Here is a 15,740-nt window from a genome sequence, read left to right on the forward strand (position 1 = left end):
AAAGTCTGATCAGCTGTTCCAGAACCGAAAACTCATTTCTATCTGAAAATTAGTTCATGTTTGGGGTTCACCCTAAAGTCATGATCATGATCCAGCCAACTGTCAATGAGCTGCACTTTAGCAGGTGTGGTCTTAAGGACTTGTCACTCTTACAACAGTTCCAGATGAACATGACAATTTCGAAGAACCAAAGAATCCAGATTCATGTCAAATTGTCAACATTTTAATCTGAATAACCCGCTTATTCACGTACGAAGAACAGGGCCCAGTCTTCAGACTTATATGTAAAAACTGATTGTTTAGAGCCACTTTTTAAAAGAATGCATTCGTGAAACTAAACCATTTATAATCTCTGGTAACTCTGCAGAGTTTTTACTGAAATTCTGAAGTAATTTGATACTACAGTACACTGCTGACCAAACTGTGCAATACAAGTAAAGTATGACCATTATATTCACTAATAATTAGGACTTAAACTATAGAAGGCATGTATAAACAAGGACGTGTGTATGTATGTTTTGTCTCATTGGTGTCAGTGGCAATTATTCATAGCACATTAGATAAATTTCATCCACTAAAGATGACAGACATAAATGATAGAAAGTAATTTATATCAGCGGGTAAAGCTATCAGTATACAGTCTCTAGCTGGGGAGCATATGAGTGTAAAATAAGGAGTCATGAGCATTTTCTCACACTTTTACTGTACAGTGACAATTGAAAATTCAATAAAATGTTGCAGGTCCAGGTCTGAGGTATCTCAGCTTCAACACCATTTAGCTTATTAACAGCCCATGCGCTAGTTCAAATGAAAACTAGAAGTTTTTCTCAAGTATACAAGATCCAACAACAAGTGCTGGCCAGAAATTCAAGATTTCTTGTTTATCCTAATTTTTCAAATAGTGGGTATGTTCTTTATGTACCTGAGTTAAAGTGAGAACCAGGCTCTGATCAGACACAGGTTCTCTGCATTTTAATTATATTCTAGTAACCATTCTCCCTGTTCAAACGGACAGGAAAAAAATCCAAGATTTGTATTTATGTAACACAGATAACATGACGTCATTTGGAAAAAAAAAAAAAATCTAAATTTTATTAGTGTAAGCTGAAATAGGGTGCTAACTAACTAAACACCCCCAAATCTATTTAGGAAAAAATGGTGATTATGGACAGTCTAGTTGAAGCTGTTATATCAGAATTTTAGAACTTATTGTTATCCAGTTCCATAGATAACTCTTGTCATTGGCTTGCACTGAGATTCATGCTCAGTCAATAAGTACTCGACTCAGATTAATACAGTATAATTTGTAAATGCAAACATATGTCACTCTGGTAAAACTGGATAAATATAATAAAAAACATTTCAGATTTCTGCACTAAATGCACCGAAGTGAATGGGACATTGTTAAACTGTATTTGGCAATGCAGAAAAATAGAACTCCTCTGGAAGGAGGTAAGAAATGAAGTGGAAAAGATTATTTCTAAAAGCATTCCAATGCATCCTAAGTTTTTTATTTTAGGGTTGTATCCAGAAGAACACAATTTTATTCATAGGAAGATGAATAATGATAGATCTTTTTTTCTAAATGCTAAATAATTGATTGCACTGTTTTAGAAAAAGACTAACAGAGCAATTACACAATGGGCTAGGCAGATGCTATTCAGTCTTTTGTGTTAGAGAAAAGTTTGGGGATCATTTATTACTTTTGTGAAGTGTGTGGACTTGATGATGATGATGATGAAGAGGAGGAATTAATCCTCCTTGGTGTAAACCCTGCAGACTGTTTTGTACAGCATGAGCTCTCACACAACTATATGAAGTTAATCAGTGAAATGTTATTTGATCATTTATTTTCAATTTACATGTATTCTACTCAGGATTAATTTTGGATGGATTAATTTTAAGTGCCTTAGTGTGTGCTTAATTTTGCTTTGTTTTGTTTCTGTATTTCTATGTGTGCATAAGGCAACAAATAATACATATACTGTTTTTTTTTTTTATCCCTGTATTCTGTTGTGTTAATTTGCTGTCTGCAAACTTAATCCTTCCTCAATCTGTTTCACATTAAACACTTGCAGGAAATTCTGAGTGTCATTAAGAGCAATTGAACATTGAGAAAGAACAAAGTACAATGATCAGAATAAATTAACTAGTGAGAACAGTATTTGTGTTAAAAAGAAAATGTGAGAGCAACAGAGAAACGGAATTAGTGTTGTGGAAATGTACATTAAAGTGAATTGACCATGTAAGCCATTAGTGCAGGTATTTTTGTAGGATTCTTTTGAGAATTTTACAGTTTTACAGAGTATGGGTCATACATTGTGGGGGAATTTGTTTAGAATTGTAGAGAAACTAATAATTTGTTTTGAAACATTTATTGAATGGCACCTCCAAAATGAACAAAAAGCTTCTTTTTTAAATTTAGCTTTACAGAGACTAGCCAGCTAGTCTCTGTTAAGAGTTTTATGGTTGAATACATGTTCTGTAGCTGAGGCACATAAATGTCCCAGAAGCATGGCTGCTTACATCAATGTTTACATTTCTCCAGTCGTAAAGTGGAATGTGACCATGTGAGAATTAACACTACTTAAATAAATACAGTTTAACAAAATCAACATTAAAACATTAAAAAACTTTTTACATTTTTAACTGTCAAGTAGTTGACAGTAACTGTAGACCTGTAATAAGTTAAATCTTAGCAAAAAGAAATGTGTCAACAATCATGGTTAGAATAATAATGAATAATGATTTGACCTGTTTTTTTTGGTTAAGAGATGCACACTTGGAATGTTGATTAAGCAAATAACAAATAAAAAACAAATTCATTATTGAAACATATCATTCTTCAAAGATTTTTGTTTTTTCCCCATCACTGTCATTCTGCCTGCCTGCATGAAGTTCTTATTTACAGGTGACCAAATGTGATTGTAAGGCATGCATTTTAGTGCAATTTCATTGAGCTTTTCACATGACTAGCTTAGTATAGCACTATTTAAGTAGAGGTCTTCATGAGTCCACTGGGGTTACTATTATCTGAGACCCCACTCAGGCTGGGTCCAAATTAAAATCAATGTAATAAGGTGGGGCAGGGTCCCGCTATATTACAAAAACATCTATATGTTAATAGTGGAAGCACCTGGGGTTTTAGTGATACTACTGGGCACTGGGTGCCTATGGTGGCACCAAGTGCCAGACGTGTTCACTAATGTCCAGTCCACATATGGTCCTTGGGTCAAACATTTTGCACCAAATGAAAAGGAACATGACAGGTTTAAAGTCTAATTTGAGCTTAATTGGTGGAACATCATGTTCATCGTGAACATCAGAGTTGGACCCATGAAGACCTTTAGTAGCTAGCCATGATCATATGCATTTCCACTCAGCCTCACAGCAGAGGACTCAAGTTGGTTGCAAGTTGTGTTTCACTCCTATGTTCCTGATGATCCTTTCATCCAACAAACAGCAGCCTCATTGGTTACTCATTGGTCACTCACCTTGGCTGTACTAGAGCTATAATTATTGAGTAAAACTGATGCTGCTGCTGCTCCACATGAAAAGCTTTCCACCGACAAACCACATGAAGGCTATTATTGTGAAGCAGTGCAACCTTATTTGTCAGTAGGGACAGGAGGGTAGCACTACTAAAGTTTGAAAGTATGCTTCAAACAAAGTGCTTGTCAGATTGTTGAACAGCATCTGAAACCCCTCCGCCTATATCTTAGCAATGTTGGAATTGGAGAGGAGAGGGCACATCTGACCATATTTGTAGCTCTCTGACACTGACAGTTGGACAATCATGTGACCCTCATAAAGTGATTGGCCACGTATGCAGATGATTGTTTGAAAGTGTGCACTTTTCATCACTTCTTAGCCCTCACTATGATGCCAGGCTTTTCACCCCTCCTTCAAGTGTGGCCATTCGGAACAGTTATACACACTTTTGCCTGCAGACATGTTTAGACGAAACTTGCACAAACTTGTTTGTTTGAAGCATACAGAACCCTAAACTTCTTGTTCAATAAAAACATTGTCTACACAGGAAGAGACTGACATTATTCAGTGCTTACCTATTGCAAGCAAGCAATTAAATAAGCAGCTGTTTCAAATAACCAACTGGTTAGATGAAGAGGAGCAAGACAAAGGCATATATTGCAGTTTAGGGGAGCATCAAATGTACAACTCATCATCAATAAGCACCCTTTTACTCATGTAAAATCTGCATCACAATATGGCACAACACAAGTGTTCCTAGTGTATAGCAATCTGACATTAGTCCACACCATGGAAATAATATAGAGCATAATGCCATTTACATGCTTTTTGAAGTGATGGGGGATAAAGAAACAGAAGACTGAAGTGCTTGGTGTAGGAGTCCAGGAGGCACGACACAGACACAAAGGCCATTAGGCATACACCTACTGCTACCAGCCCTGAAGCCACTTAATGACATTAATGACACTGGTAATCCAAAGTGTTCTTCCCCATCATCAGTTCTTGTAGGGTTTGTTGATGACTTTGTCAATCCATCGCAGGAACCTGCTAACCCGTGTGTACACCCCAGGGAAGGAGGGGTTACCGCAGCCATGACCCCAGGAGATGACTCCTGTCAGCATCCATCGGCCCCCCTCCCCCTGGCAAACCAGTGGACCCCCACTGTCACCCTGACAACTGTCCACACGGTGGTGCTCTGATAGGCTCCCGGCACACAGCATGCGGCTGGTGAAGCGATCACCATATCTCTTTTTACACTTCCAAGCAGGGAGCAGGGGAACCCAGGCTTGTAGCAGCGTGCGGGAGTACTCTGAGTCTGAAAGCAGAGGCAGACAGGAAAAAAATTGATTACCAGGAGAGTAATACCAAAGTATTAGCTATGATGTATGCAATACCAATGCAAATGTTGGATTGAAAAATGTGGGAAGACTGTAGGGAATAAAACTGAGTATGTATGTATGTAAGTGGTTCCTACTTTTTCCAATTACTAAAATTTCTAAAATGTATGTTTATGGTGACAAAAGCCCTTATTAAAGCCCTTATCTCACATTTTCTGTGAGATTATTATATTTCTCTTATCTGTGCTGCTCACAACAATTAAAAGTGTATTTTAAAAAATTCAACAGCGCTTTGCAGAAACAATATCCTGATTACTCTAAATAATCCATAGACCCTTCCATTGGAACTATTTCTACTGACGAAATAGTCCCTATGAAAAATGTTGTGTTCTGTGGATTAGCGGGGTTTCAGACCAAAAACACCCCTGTGTTAAATCAACACAGAGGGCTGCATTGGTGGGGGTATGTTGCTTTCTGTACTGGTGAGATATAAAATACGATCCAGGAAGTCCAGTTTGAGTAACAGGTCTGTAAATCTGAAGGTTTTTCAGAAGCCCTTTATAATACTTACATACAGGATTTTGCAACTATGGAAACTTATCACATTGGCAACTACTTTATCTTTTGTCCCAATGATCGCAAGGTAAACAATAGAAATATCTGTTCACGTTACAAAGTAATCCACCAGGAATGTGCGTTTCCATGTAAGTGACTGACCAATGCAGGGCCTTGCCAGATTGACATCACACTGAATTGTTTTGCCAGAGCTCAAACTGATGTCAAGCTTCACAGCCTACAGGCATGTATACCAGATGGATATAATGTTCTTTTAAATGCACAATATGTAACTTCTGCTGCTAGGGTTCTCTCAGTCAAAACAATAACAAAAGACAGAGTTTGATGACGGTGTGAAGTAGCGTGGGATCATAGGAATTATTGTCTTTATTGTTAAACAACCATACTGAGGATGTTTTTACTGGGAGCCGAATTATCCGCAGAGGTCTCCTCCACTCCAGAACAAACAGACCCGGTGATTAAAACAGGTGAAAACAGTGAATAAAGCAGTTTCACTTAAAAAATCTGTGTTTCTCTGGCGCTGTTCAGTGGGCACAGGACGTAAGGAGGGGCTGCTAGCTGAGCAGCTGCTAACATTTGCTCAGCTTGTTTCTCTAACTTAAGATACAGACGGTCAGCAGGTTTTTACCATGAGCCAAATTTGCAGAGGTCTCCTCCTCTCCAAAACACGGGGAATAAAACTGTAAAAACAGTGAGTCAAGCAGTTTCATGTTGAAAATCGGTGTTTCTCCAACGCTGTTCGGCGGAAAGAGGACGTCTGGGAGGGGCTGCTAGCCAAGCTGTTGCTAACGTTTGCTTAGCTTGTTTCTTTGATAACTTAAGATCCAGATGTCCAATGACTAAAATCCTTCATTTAGTTAAAATATATGGTTAAAGATCTAAGAGATCTAAAGAGTTTATTGTAAACTGTGGTTTAAAACTGAATAAAAGTCAAGTTATGACAGGTATTGGCAGACAACCACAACGCCGATGTATTATCTTGTTTGCGTATACTCTTTGGTAGACGCAATGTGGCAGACCACCACAGTGCCAGTGCCATTTGGGATAATTTAAGTACACAACTCAACGAAATATATAACATAGGTCTGGTCATTTTTCAACATTTTATTGCAGAATAATTACATAGCTTTAAGTTGCCGTCATTAGTTGATTAAGATACCAAAGGTAATATATTTTTCTCCAATTTGTAACAAGAGTGTAATGAAACACTTGACCCATTTGAGGGCAGTGATCAACATATGACAGTCAGAGCAGTGATGTACCTGTGATGCCCCAGCCAGTGATCACACAGGCAGCAGGCCTCTTCTCCCACTTGTTGCCTGGCTCTGGCAGACATACTGCACCAGTGTGAGGGTTGAATGCCACACAGTTGCCCTCTGTGCCTTTGAGTCGCAGCAAAGCGATGTCGTACTCCCACCCCTGACTGTGGTACTTTCTGTGGATAACAATGCGTTCGGGGGACAAGGTACGTTCAAAGTCGTCCTGCTCCTCAGTGTGGTAGTCACCCAGGCGCAACACATAGCGAGTTGGGTCTCTGCCAAACCTGGAAGAGCAAAGAAAAAACTGAAATAATAGTCTTCAGAAATGCCCACCATTTAATATGCTGTCAAAATAACAAGGTTAATACTAGTTAGCAGATTGGATTTCTAATTACTTATACATTTGAGTGACTCAATTAAAAAATGTGGTTTAGACTTTTCATATTGATCTTGTGTGGGTGAAATAATAAGTTTCAAAATATGTATTGGGTAAACAATGCAACCAAATAAGGTTTACAGTTTACAGAGCGCCTACATTTTACATATCCTGCCAAAATATTTGTCCGTTTTAGTGAAGATTATGTGGCCCATTATTATTTGATTTACTTATGTGCTTTGTACTCTGTTTATATGTAAAAATTGTTATATTTAAAATTACTACTACTAAAAATATTCTTTGTATGGTGTTGATATATTTAAACTCAACTTCAGAACAATTTATAATACATGAACTTTAAGTAGTGCTTTTAGTATGACATAATTTGAGAGCATTGTTAATACAGTATAAGCAAACAAAAAACAATTGTATGTGTGCATTCAAGTCTCAGTGTGTTTGCATTATGTTGAAAATCCATTAAAAATTAAATATTAGTGTATTTTTGTTATGCACAATAATGACAAAGTTCAACATAAGCGATTTAAATTTAACACAAAGTAAGTGTGCTTATTTTCAGTGCATGAAAGTATACTAAAATGCTTCCAAAAATATACCTTAATATACTTTTCCTCATTGGAGATATCCTCTGGAGATATCCTTTATTAATGCATAGCTGGAGAGGGACGCATCCTATTTTTATCTATGTAATGTCTGTAATGGAAACAAGTGACCATCAGAGGGTGCTGTCTACTACCTCTTGAAGCAGTGGGCAGCAGTCACAACCCAACATGGGTTTATAAGGGACGCTCCACACAGAGGATGATTGCCTTTAGACTGAGACCTGAGCCACAGAGACACCTGCCAGGGCCACTCACCCCTGAAATCACACACACACACACACACACACACACACACACACACACGCACACACACACACACACACACACACACACACACACACACACACATTCATTATATTATATCATACACATGTACCAAACTGTTCTATGGTAGTTATTCTCTTTTTTCACCATTAGATTCAGACTCTTATCCCACATTTTTAAGTCAGACAGGATAATTAATATCACCTGTGTTACCCAGTTTAGATAATTGTGAGTGTATGTGAATCTATTAAGATTTCATTGGAGTCAGAGTGCTGTATGGGTACATGTATACTAACCTCAGTGACTTATCTCCTCCTATGATCCTGCGTCGCCGACGCTGGTTATTGAGTCTCAGGCCACAGGTATGCATTGCCAGGGTGCCTTCTCCCATAGGATCCAGAGTGTAATCACAGATAACACCAGCATCCTCACTGTGGCGACAATCATGGCCATCTCTACCCTCAGCTGCACACTGGCCTAAAGATGACTCATTGCCCGAGCATTGAACGTTGTCCAGATGAATGGGACCTTGACCCTCACCAAAGTACGCCATGGATCGAGCTTTAGCCACACCACTGGTGGGACAACAAAGACATGCATCATTGCTGCAGCATTTGTTAAATGATTTTCTGTATTATGTACTTTACATTTTTATTATTTTCAGATTCCCATTTTCTTTCTTTCTTTCTTTCTACTGTGATAGTACACATGCATGATGCCATAATTCAAGCCCTCACATGTTTTAAATGATATATTTTTACAAAACACACTTTGGTGTTGAAACATTACTTGGCTCTGGTTTTGCTTGTCATCTATTTTGATTGTGAAAAGAACTGAGGTGGAATCCAGGCAGTGTTACTTTGCCTGATGCTCCTTTTCTGTGACTAACTGATTATTTGTCAGAAGCACCTTAAGACTACCAAGACTTACAGCATGTGTGTTTAAACTTACTGTATGTTATTTCTATTCCCTTTCAATTGGGTTGTTAGTTAAGATTTCTACATGGTTATAAACATGTAAATGCTACTAGCATGGCTAAAAAATGCTTCATGCTTCATGCTTCCAAGAGGATGATGCTTCCTTTCCATTTTGGACAGTCCATGAGGTTTTGTCTAGCTTTCTTAGGACAAACTATAAGAGAAGGTGTAATCATACTAACGTGAATCCCAGCTGTCTGCACACTACAGCTGCATTTACATCATTCCAGCCATCATCACATACGCTTCCCCACTGGCCATTTATGAAAACCTCCACTCTGCCCTCCTTCCTGCTCTCTCCAGAAACCAAACGCACCAGTGGGCCTGCAAACAGACATTATAGAATACATTTTATGTCATTTCTGGCAATATCATTTTGGATTACATAGTGCATATTGTGTTTTGGAGGACAGTTGTTCATGCTGTGAGATTTTCTAATGCTTTGCCAATATATCCTGAGGAGTGTTGATCTTTTTTTTTTTTGAGTTTTACCACATTAAATGTAAACATCAACATGATACAAGAACAAAAGTGTTTATATTTGCACCCATTCCCAACCCTGCAAAAAAACAAAACCAAAAACAAACAAATAAAATAAAGAATTACAGCAGTGCATAGTTTCCCTACAGTTCAAAATTATTCAAAATTATGAGTTCCCAAAAACTCATATAAGGGCTCCATCACCAAGCAAAGTTCTTGTTTTTCCTTTTTATGATATAAGTAAGTTTCTCCAAAGCTAGACAAGCTGCCAGTTCCTTTGTCCACATTCCCATAGCATGTATGTCCATGCTAGTGGAAATAGTGGAAATTATCCTTCTCACTTGTAAAAGTCCAAAGTCAATAAGCAGCCACTGTTGCAGAGCCACAACAAAGTCTTCAGGGTATATCCCAAGAACAAAGAGTTTGGCTTGAAAAAGAACATCCTTTCCGAATATAAGGCTTATACATTCAACCACACTCTTCCAGAATTGCTGTAGGTTTGTACACTCCCATAAACAATGAATTAATGTACCTTTTTCCCCCTTGCACTTCACACAAGTATCTAGAACACTGGGACATACTATATATGACTTAACCTGGCAGGTGTAAGAACATGCCATTTTCTGCTTCATGAATATTGTCCTTCATACCTCTAGCATTTTGGTAGACGAATCTTTTGAATTTGTTAACAATAAACCATAAAACAAAGAGACCTGATCTTTACCAGTCATATGAATGACTGGTGAAGGGTGTGGATAGGATAAAAAGTTTCAGCTATAAGTATTTAAAGAAATGTTTTTTCTGAATATATTTATGTTTCACACAGCTGAATATATGTCAATAAATGACCTTCTACATATAATAAATAAATAAAATTTCTCCACACCTCTGTTAAACCACACCTTAAATACACCATCTGCCCTCCCAGGTGTAAAACAACTATTATCATATATCAGGCAGAACTGTGACAGCATGGGTGTGTTGCAAACATGCTGATCTGCAGAGTACCAAACTAATATGTTATTTCTAAGAAAAGATTCTTTGTCTGTTTTTAACTTTTTAACCCTTGCTGAATATAGAGCTTTTCATTTTAAATAAGCTAGAAACAGTATGACGTCATCTCCATACAAAGATACATGATGTTCATGACCACAAATAGTTATACCTGAGATGCCTTCAGGAACACTTATGGCCATAGCTAAAGGTTCAATGGCTAATACAAATAACAATGGCAATAAGGGACACCCTTGTCTGGTCTAACATTGGAGATGAAATGGTTGAGAAACATTATTATTGGTTAGTATCTCAGCAATTGCGTCTGTGTATAAAATTTTGATCCACAAATTTGTACCAATCCCAAACCTTGGGAGCACATTGAAAAGATAGCCCCACTCTATCCTATCAAAGGCTTGGCATGCATCTATGGATAACACAGCTGTATCTTTAGCGTTATAGTTTTCATAAAATATATTCAAGACGGGTCGAATATTATGAAATCTTTGTCAGTTTTTGACAAAGCCACTTTGATCATTTCAAACAAGATGTGGAAGATATGACTCTAGTCTTCTGGCCATGGCCTTACAAAAAATTTTAGTATCACATCCCAGTAAATTAATAAGTCTAAAAGAAGAGCACTCAGTTGGGGGTTTGCCTGCTTTAAGGATTAAAATTATCACTGCACGTCTCAAGGATGATGGAAGTATAGGACTCCTCATACATGGCCAAAAGTGGGCCAAGAAATTTTTCCTGAACTTCTTCGAAAATTCAATAGGAAAGCCATCTGGTCCTGGCATTTTCCCACTCTGCATACTGCAAATGGCCTAAGATATTTCTTCTGTTGTTAGACAACTGTTCAGTTCCTGTTTTCCACTTTCTGATAAAGTCTGAAATTGCAACTGATCCAAGAATTAATTTTGAATCTCTAAGTCATTTGGGAATTCTGTATACAAACTGTCATGATATTATTGATTGCCCTGTCAGACCACCAACAATTTTCCACATTTTTCTCCTTGATCATAGTAAGATTGTTTAAGCCACATTAAACTTCTAGCAACTTTGTCTATTGATAATTTATTATATTTGGCTCTAATAATTTGTAAGTCCTTTATTTTCAATGAGTTCACAGCTTCTTCCCTCAACTATGATCCATCTCGACATGCAACAACATCCAATATTTCCATACATTCTTCTGAGACAAAGACACCACTCCCAGACACCCTCAGATTTAACCTTAAGCAAAGCAAAGTGACCAGCTTAGCCTCTCTCACCCCACATTTCTCTTCGTTTAAATTCGTATTTGAGCCCTTTGGAACCCATTCAAACCTACATAACCAATGACTAGCCCACCACGCTTCTCCACAAGACCCGCTCCTCACCACTGAATCAGGCAGAGTCGCAATGCGTTCCTGGTTGCACAAGTCAGCAATTTCTCCAGAACCATACTCTAGCCACTCCTTCTGCATTGGAGCCGCTTCAGTCGCTTCCAGACAAGGAATCCCGGATCAAACATAAAAATTCTCGACCGCTGGTCTTTCCCTGCTTACCTAACCTACATCTGCCACAACCTGGACAACATTAGAAACTCCCATGAACACCTCTCCATGTGAAGTTCTTTTGGGGGCTCTATCCAGCCAATGGACCAATGAGACAGCTCCCCCACTCAGTGTCGACCTCCCCCCTTGTTCCCTCCTACTTTCCCACCATCAGGTGTCGCCGCCATTGACAGACTACCATGCATCCATCGTCGACCCTCCCCTCATCCCTCAACCCGCATCCCCCCAACCCTCAATCCCATGTTCCTTGACCCTCATCCCTCATCCCTCAACCCTCACCCCTTCCTCCCTCCATCCCCTCATCCCTCCATCCCCAATCTCTTCCTCTGGTTCTCCAACCAAACCATCATTCAACATCTCAGCTCTCTTTCATTATCTCAGTTAAACTATTACAAATTCATATTGTTGTTGGCGTGGTCTTGGTTAGTGTATGTAATGAAAAACAAAACAAGACCCAGTTCATACCAGTTCAAGAAAATTACATTTTCTTTACTTTTTACTTTTAAAGCTTTTAAAGCTTTAAAACTTTTAAACACTCACATTGCCTGTCCTGTTAGTCCGTCTTTGTTTCCGGTGGTCAACCATAGACAGAAGACAGTAGTTTACAAAACAAATTCATCCTTCAGCTTGTATTTCACAATGAAATTCCTCTGTCTCCTGCAGTGAAGAAAAGAGGAGCAGAGAACTCATGGCAGAGCCGCATTGTTTTGGCCGAGAAATCCTGCACAAATGCGAGTTTTGCTCCCTCATGCAGGATGTTTCTTTGTGATGAGAGATGGTAAACAGTCTCCCAGTCTTGGAATTTCCAGAGGTGAATGAGGACCACTCTGTGATGGTTAGGTTTCGGCGGTGCTACAGTGTGATGGACTCTTTCCAATACCAGAGACTGATCAGCACTAAGCTCTAACCACTTTGGCAACATGTCCTGGACAAAATCCAGCAGTGGTCGGGTACCCTCAGCACCTTCTCGGAGATCAAACAGATACAGATTCTTCTTCCTACTTCGATTCTTCGTCAGTCCTCATCTCAAAGTACGTTAGCTGAGGCTAATTTGGCCTGTGTTCTTTCAAGGTCATCTTCTGCCATGGCAACTCGGCCCTCCACCTTTTCAATGCGTTTAGTATGTGCCAACACATCCTGTTTAACTTCACACAGCTTGCCTTCTAGTGCTGCGACAGTATTTGTCATATCTCCAAGATGATGATCTATACTGTCCAACTTCAGCCCAAACTCAGAATGGAGTGACTTAAACTCTGCTTGCTTGTCTGCTATATCCGTCATCTTGCTCATGTCTTTATATTCAGGCAGTGAGGTTCTTTTTATCTTGTGTGTAGTTGGTTCGCAAGCCCTGGTGAAAATTTTACACTCTTTAACTGCATTAGATGTTGACCTAATTGACACTAAGTGAGAATCTTGTATTCCAAACCACAATCAGGGAAATTAAAACGTTTTGTGCATGGTTAACTAGAGTCTCTGATTTAAGCTGCCATCTTGGTCAGGGTCAGAGGAGTGTCGGTCTTTAAGATGGGTAATGCACGCTAGGGATGTGCAGAGAGCCCAGTACTTTTTTCTGCCTCAACAAATAGATATTTGTTGAGGCAGAAAAAATATTTCTTTTTGTATTTGTATTTGAATAAAATTGGAAAGAGGCTTAAAAATCCTTTTTGTTTTTTATTACACTTTTAATTTTAGAAAATTAAAGTGTTACATTAAGTGTTCATGAATAAACCACTTTATGAAGGAGGTCCCCACACCGGGTCTCAAACTGGAGTCTCTCTGATCATAGATCATAGACTGTGCTGACTACTGAGCTAAAACTTTACTCATTGCCTCATTGCAGACAGACCTCTACCTATTTAAACACCCATAACACAGATACAGCACACCATGTAATGTGTAGGGAAGAACTTCAAAGGCAATTATTGCTTTGAACTTTTCATTTATTGCCTATTTTTTACAACCTAACTTTGTGGAGAGGAGAAGGGGAAAAACAGGTTATGGAGAGTCCCTTGGGAGGACCCCCAACTCTGGGAATGATGTCCAAATTAGGAAATGTGCGTCATGTAGCAGGTTGATGTGATTCCCCTTGTTGAGATCTGCTGATAGACGTAACAGCGGAGCAGAGGAGACAGACTGAGATAGCGACGTTACGGAACTGCATGCTGGTATTTGACTTTTTTTTTTTTCCTGAAAACAAAACATTTTTTAAATATTTGTACAAAATAAATATTCATAAAAAACCCACTCTTTGTGCTTTGCCGAAAAACATATTTGTATTTTGGCACACCACTGATGCACACAAATCTCACAAGCAGGAAAAACAATGATTTGCCTTTTCTCGTCAAATGCCAACCATGTGCACTTACCTATAGGAGGCAACAGGCCTGGTACCTCATTGGTATCATCTTCTCTCTCACAGCGGACACCTACATCCTCACTGTGGGAGCAGTCATGTTGGCCCCACTCAGAATGGGTGCAGGCCAGTAGAGAGGCCTCTGTCCCCAGGCACTGCACCTCGTCCATCAGGATTAGTCCATGACCTTCTTCATATATCCCATCAGGAGCCACTTCTGCTCGGCCCCTGTTGACAAGGCATGAGCTCAGAACCTCTATCTCTGTATGGACAGTTGTTAAAATTATCTAACCATCACTACCACAACATTGTTAAATGTAAAGAACACTTCTGTGCAAACAAAATTAATTTCCACGGAAAGAGAAAAAAGGAAAGAAATAGCTGAATTTTGTATAAACTGCAGATCAATGAAAAATTTAATTCAATTTGTCCTGATTTTCTCCCAAATCTGAGGGATGCAAAACCAGTTTTCTACGGACTGCAAGTGTTATGCATGCTGGTGGTTCTGAGTGTTTTTAAAAAACCTACACCACAACATTATCTCTTTACAGGAGATGATAAATAATGACATATTTAATGCTTGTTTAAGTGAAGTATCTGAATCAGGCAAAAATTTGTGTAATCATGAGTCATCAGTTTTGATTATTTTTATTAAGGCATCAAATATTTTTTGTCTTTTACCCATTTGATCACAGATATGCAACCATGTGCCTCTGCAGGTCATATGCATGACTAGCTGATTTATTTGTGGGTACAGAAATGTAACCATCATTCAGATTTAATGATTGTGACGTCTGACGGTTGGTCTGCACCACCCTTAGCCAAACTATCGGGCCCAGGGGGCCACACGCACTTGGGGGGCCAAGCAGCACAAATTTTTTTTTTTACAAGAAATGTTTTTTTCTTAAATCTAAATTTCAAGTCATGACACTATATATAACCAATCAAAAGCAAACTGATATATTTTTTACCTAAACAGAATGATATAATTGGTCAGGTGTGGAAACAAATATTTACACCTCATCCCGCTCTCCCCTATGCTGCTGTCTCTCCCAAACCGACTGTTAGTAGTTCAAAAATGAATGAAACAAGCAGAAGTGGGTGCAGCAAATGAGAAAAGGACAAGAAGAGGAGAGGGAGGCATCACTGTTAAAAAATGTGCCATCTACTGCATTTTTCATTAAACGAAATCAGGATGAAAACATTGTTGTTGTTAACATTAACAACGTCGTTGAGGAAAATGTTCAGCAGTAAGATGACATGCAAGCTAATCCAGGACTACCTTTAGCGCTTGCAGCAGCCCACAACAAGCTGAGGCTAGCTGTAACAGCAGCAGCTCACAATCGCGGCGGATTTACGAGGCATCCAAGCCAGCGTTGTGAGGGGAAATCAACGAAGAGGCCCGCACTGTCCTTATCAATTGAGGGCCTGTTGCTTTTCACAACCGAAGAAGC

General features: G+C 38.9%; 1 protein-coding gene across 1 annotated transcript in view; it reads right to left on the reverse strand.

Annotated features, from left to right (window-relative positions):
* Positions 1–633: 633 nt before the first annotated feature.
* LOC137196567 (neurotrypsin-like) overlaps positions 634–15,740 on the reverse strand; it is a 35,187-nt gene continuing 20,080 nt past the window's right edge. The window contains exons 9-14 of the mRNA XM_067609250.1: positions 14,300–14,514; positions 9,084–9,225; positions 8,221–8,499; positions 7,795–7,917; positions 6,668–6,948; positions 634–4,807 (exon numbers count right to left, since the gene is read on the reverse strand). Coding sequence (XP_067465351.1) covers positions 4,488–4,807; positions 6,668–6,948; positions 7,795–7,917; positions 8,221–8,499; positions 9,084–9,225; positions 14,300–14,514 — 1,360 coding nt within the window. The 3' untranslated portion in view covers positions 634–4,487. The remainder of the gene's footprint in view (positions 4,808–6,667; positions 6,949–7,794; positions 7,918–8,220; positions 8,500–9,083; positions 9,226–14,299; positions 14,515–15,740) is intronic.

Source organism: Thunnus thynnus, chromosome 14, assembly GCF_963924715.1.
Source record: "Thunnus thynnus chromosome 14, fThuThy2.1, whole genome shotgun sequence".
Taxonomy (NCBI): domain Eukaryota; kingdom Metazoa; phylum Chordata; class Actinopteri; order Scombriformes; family Scombridae; genus Thunnus; species Thunnus thynnus.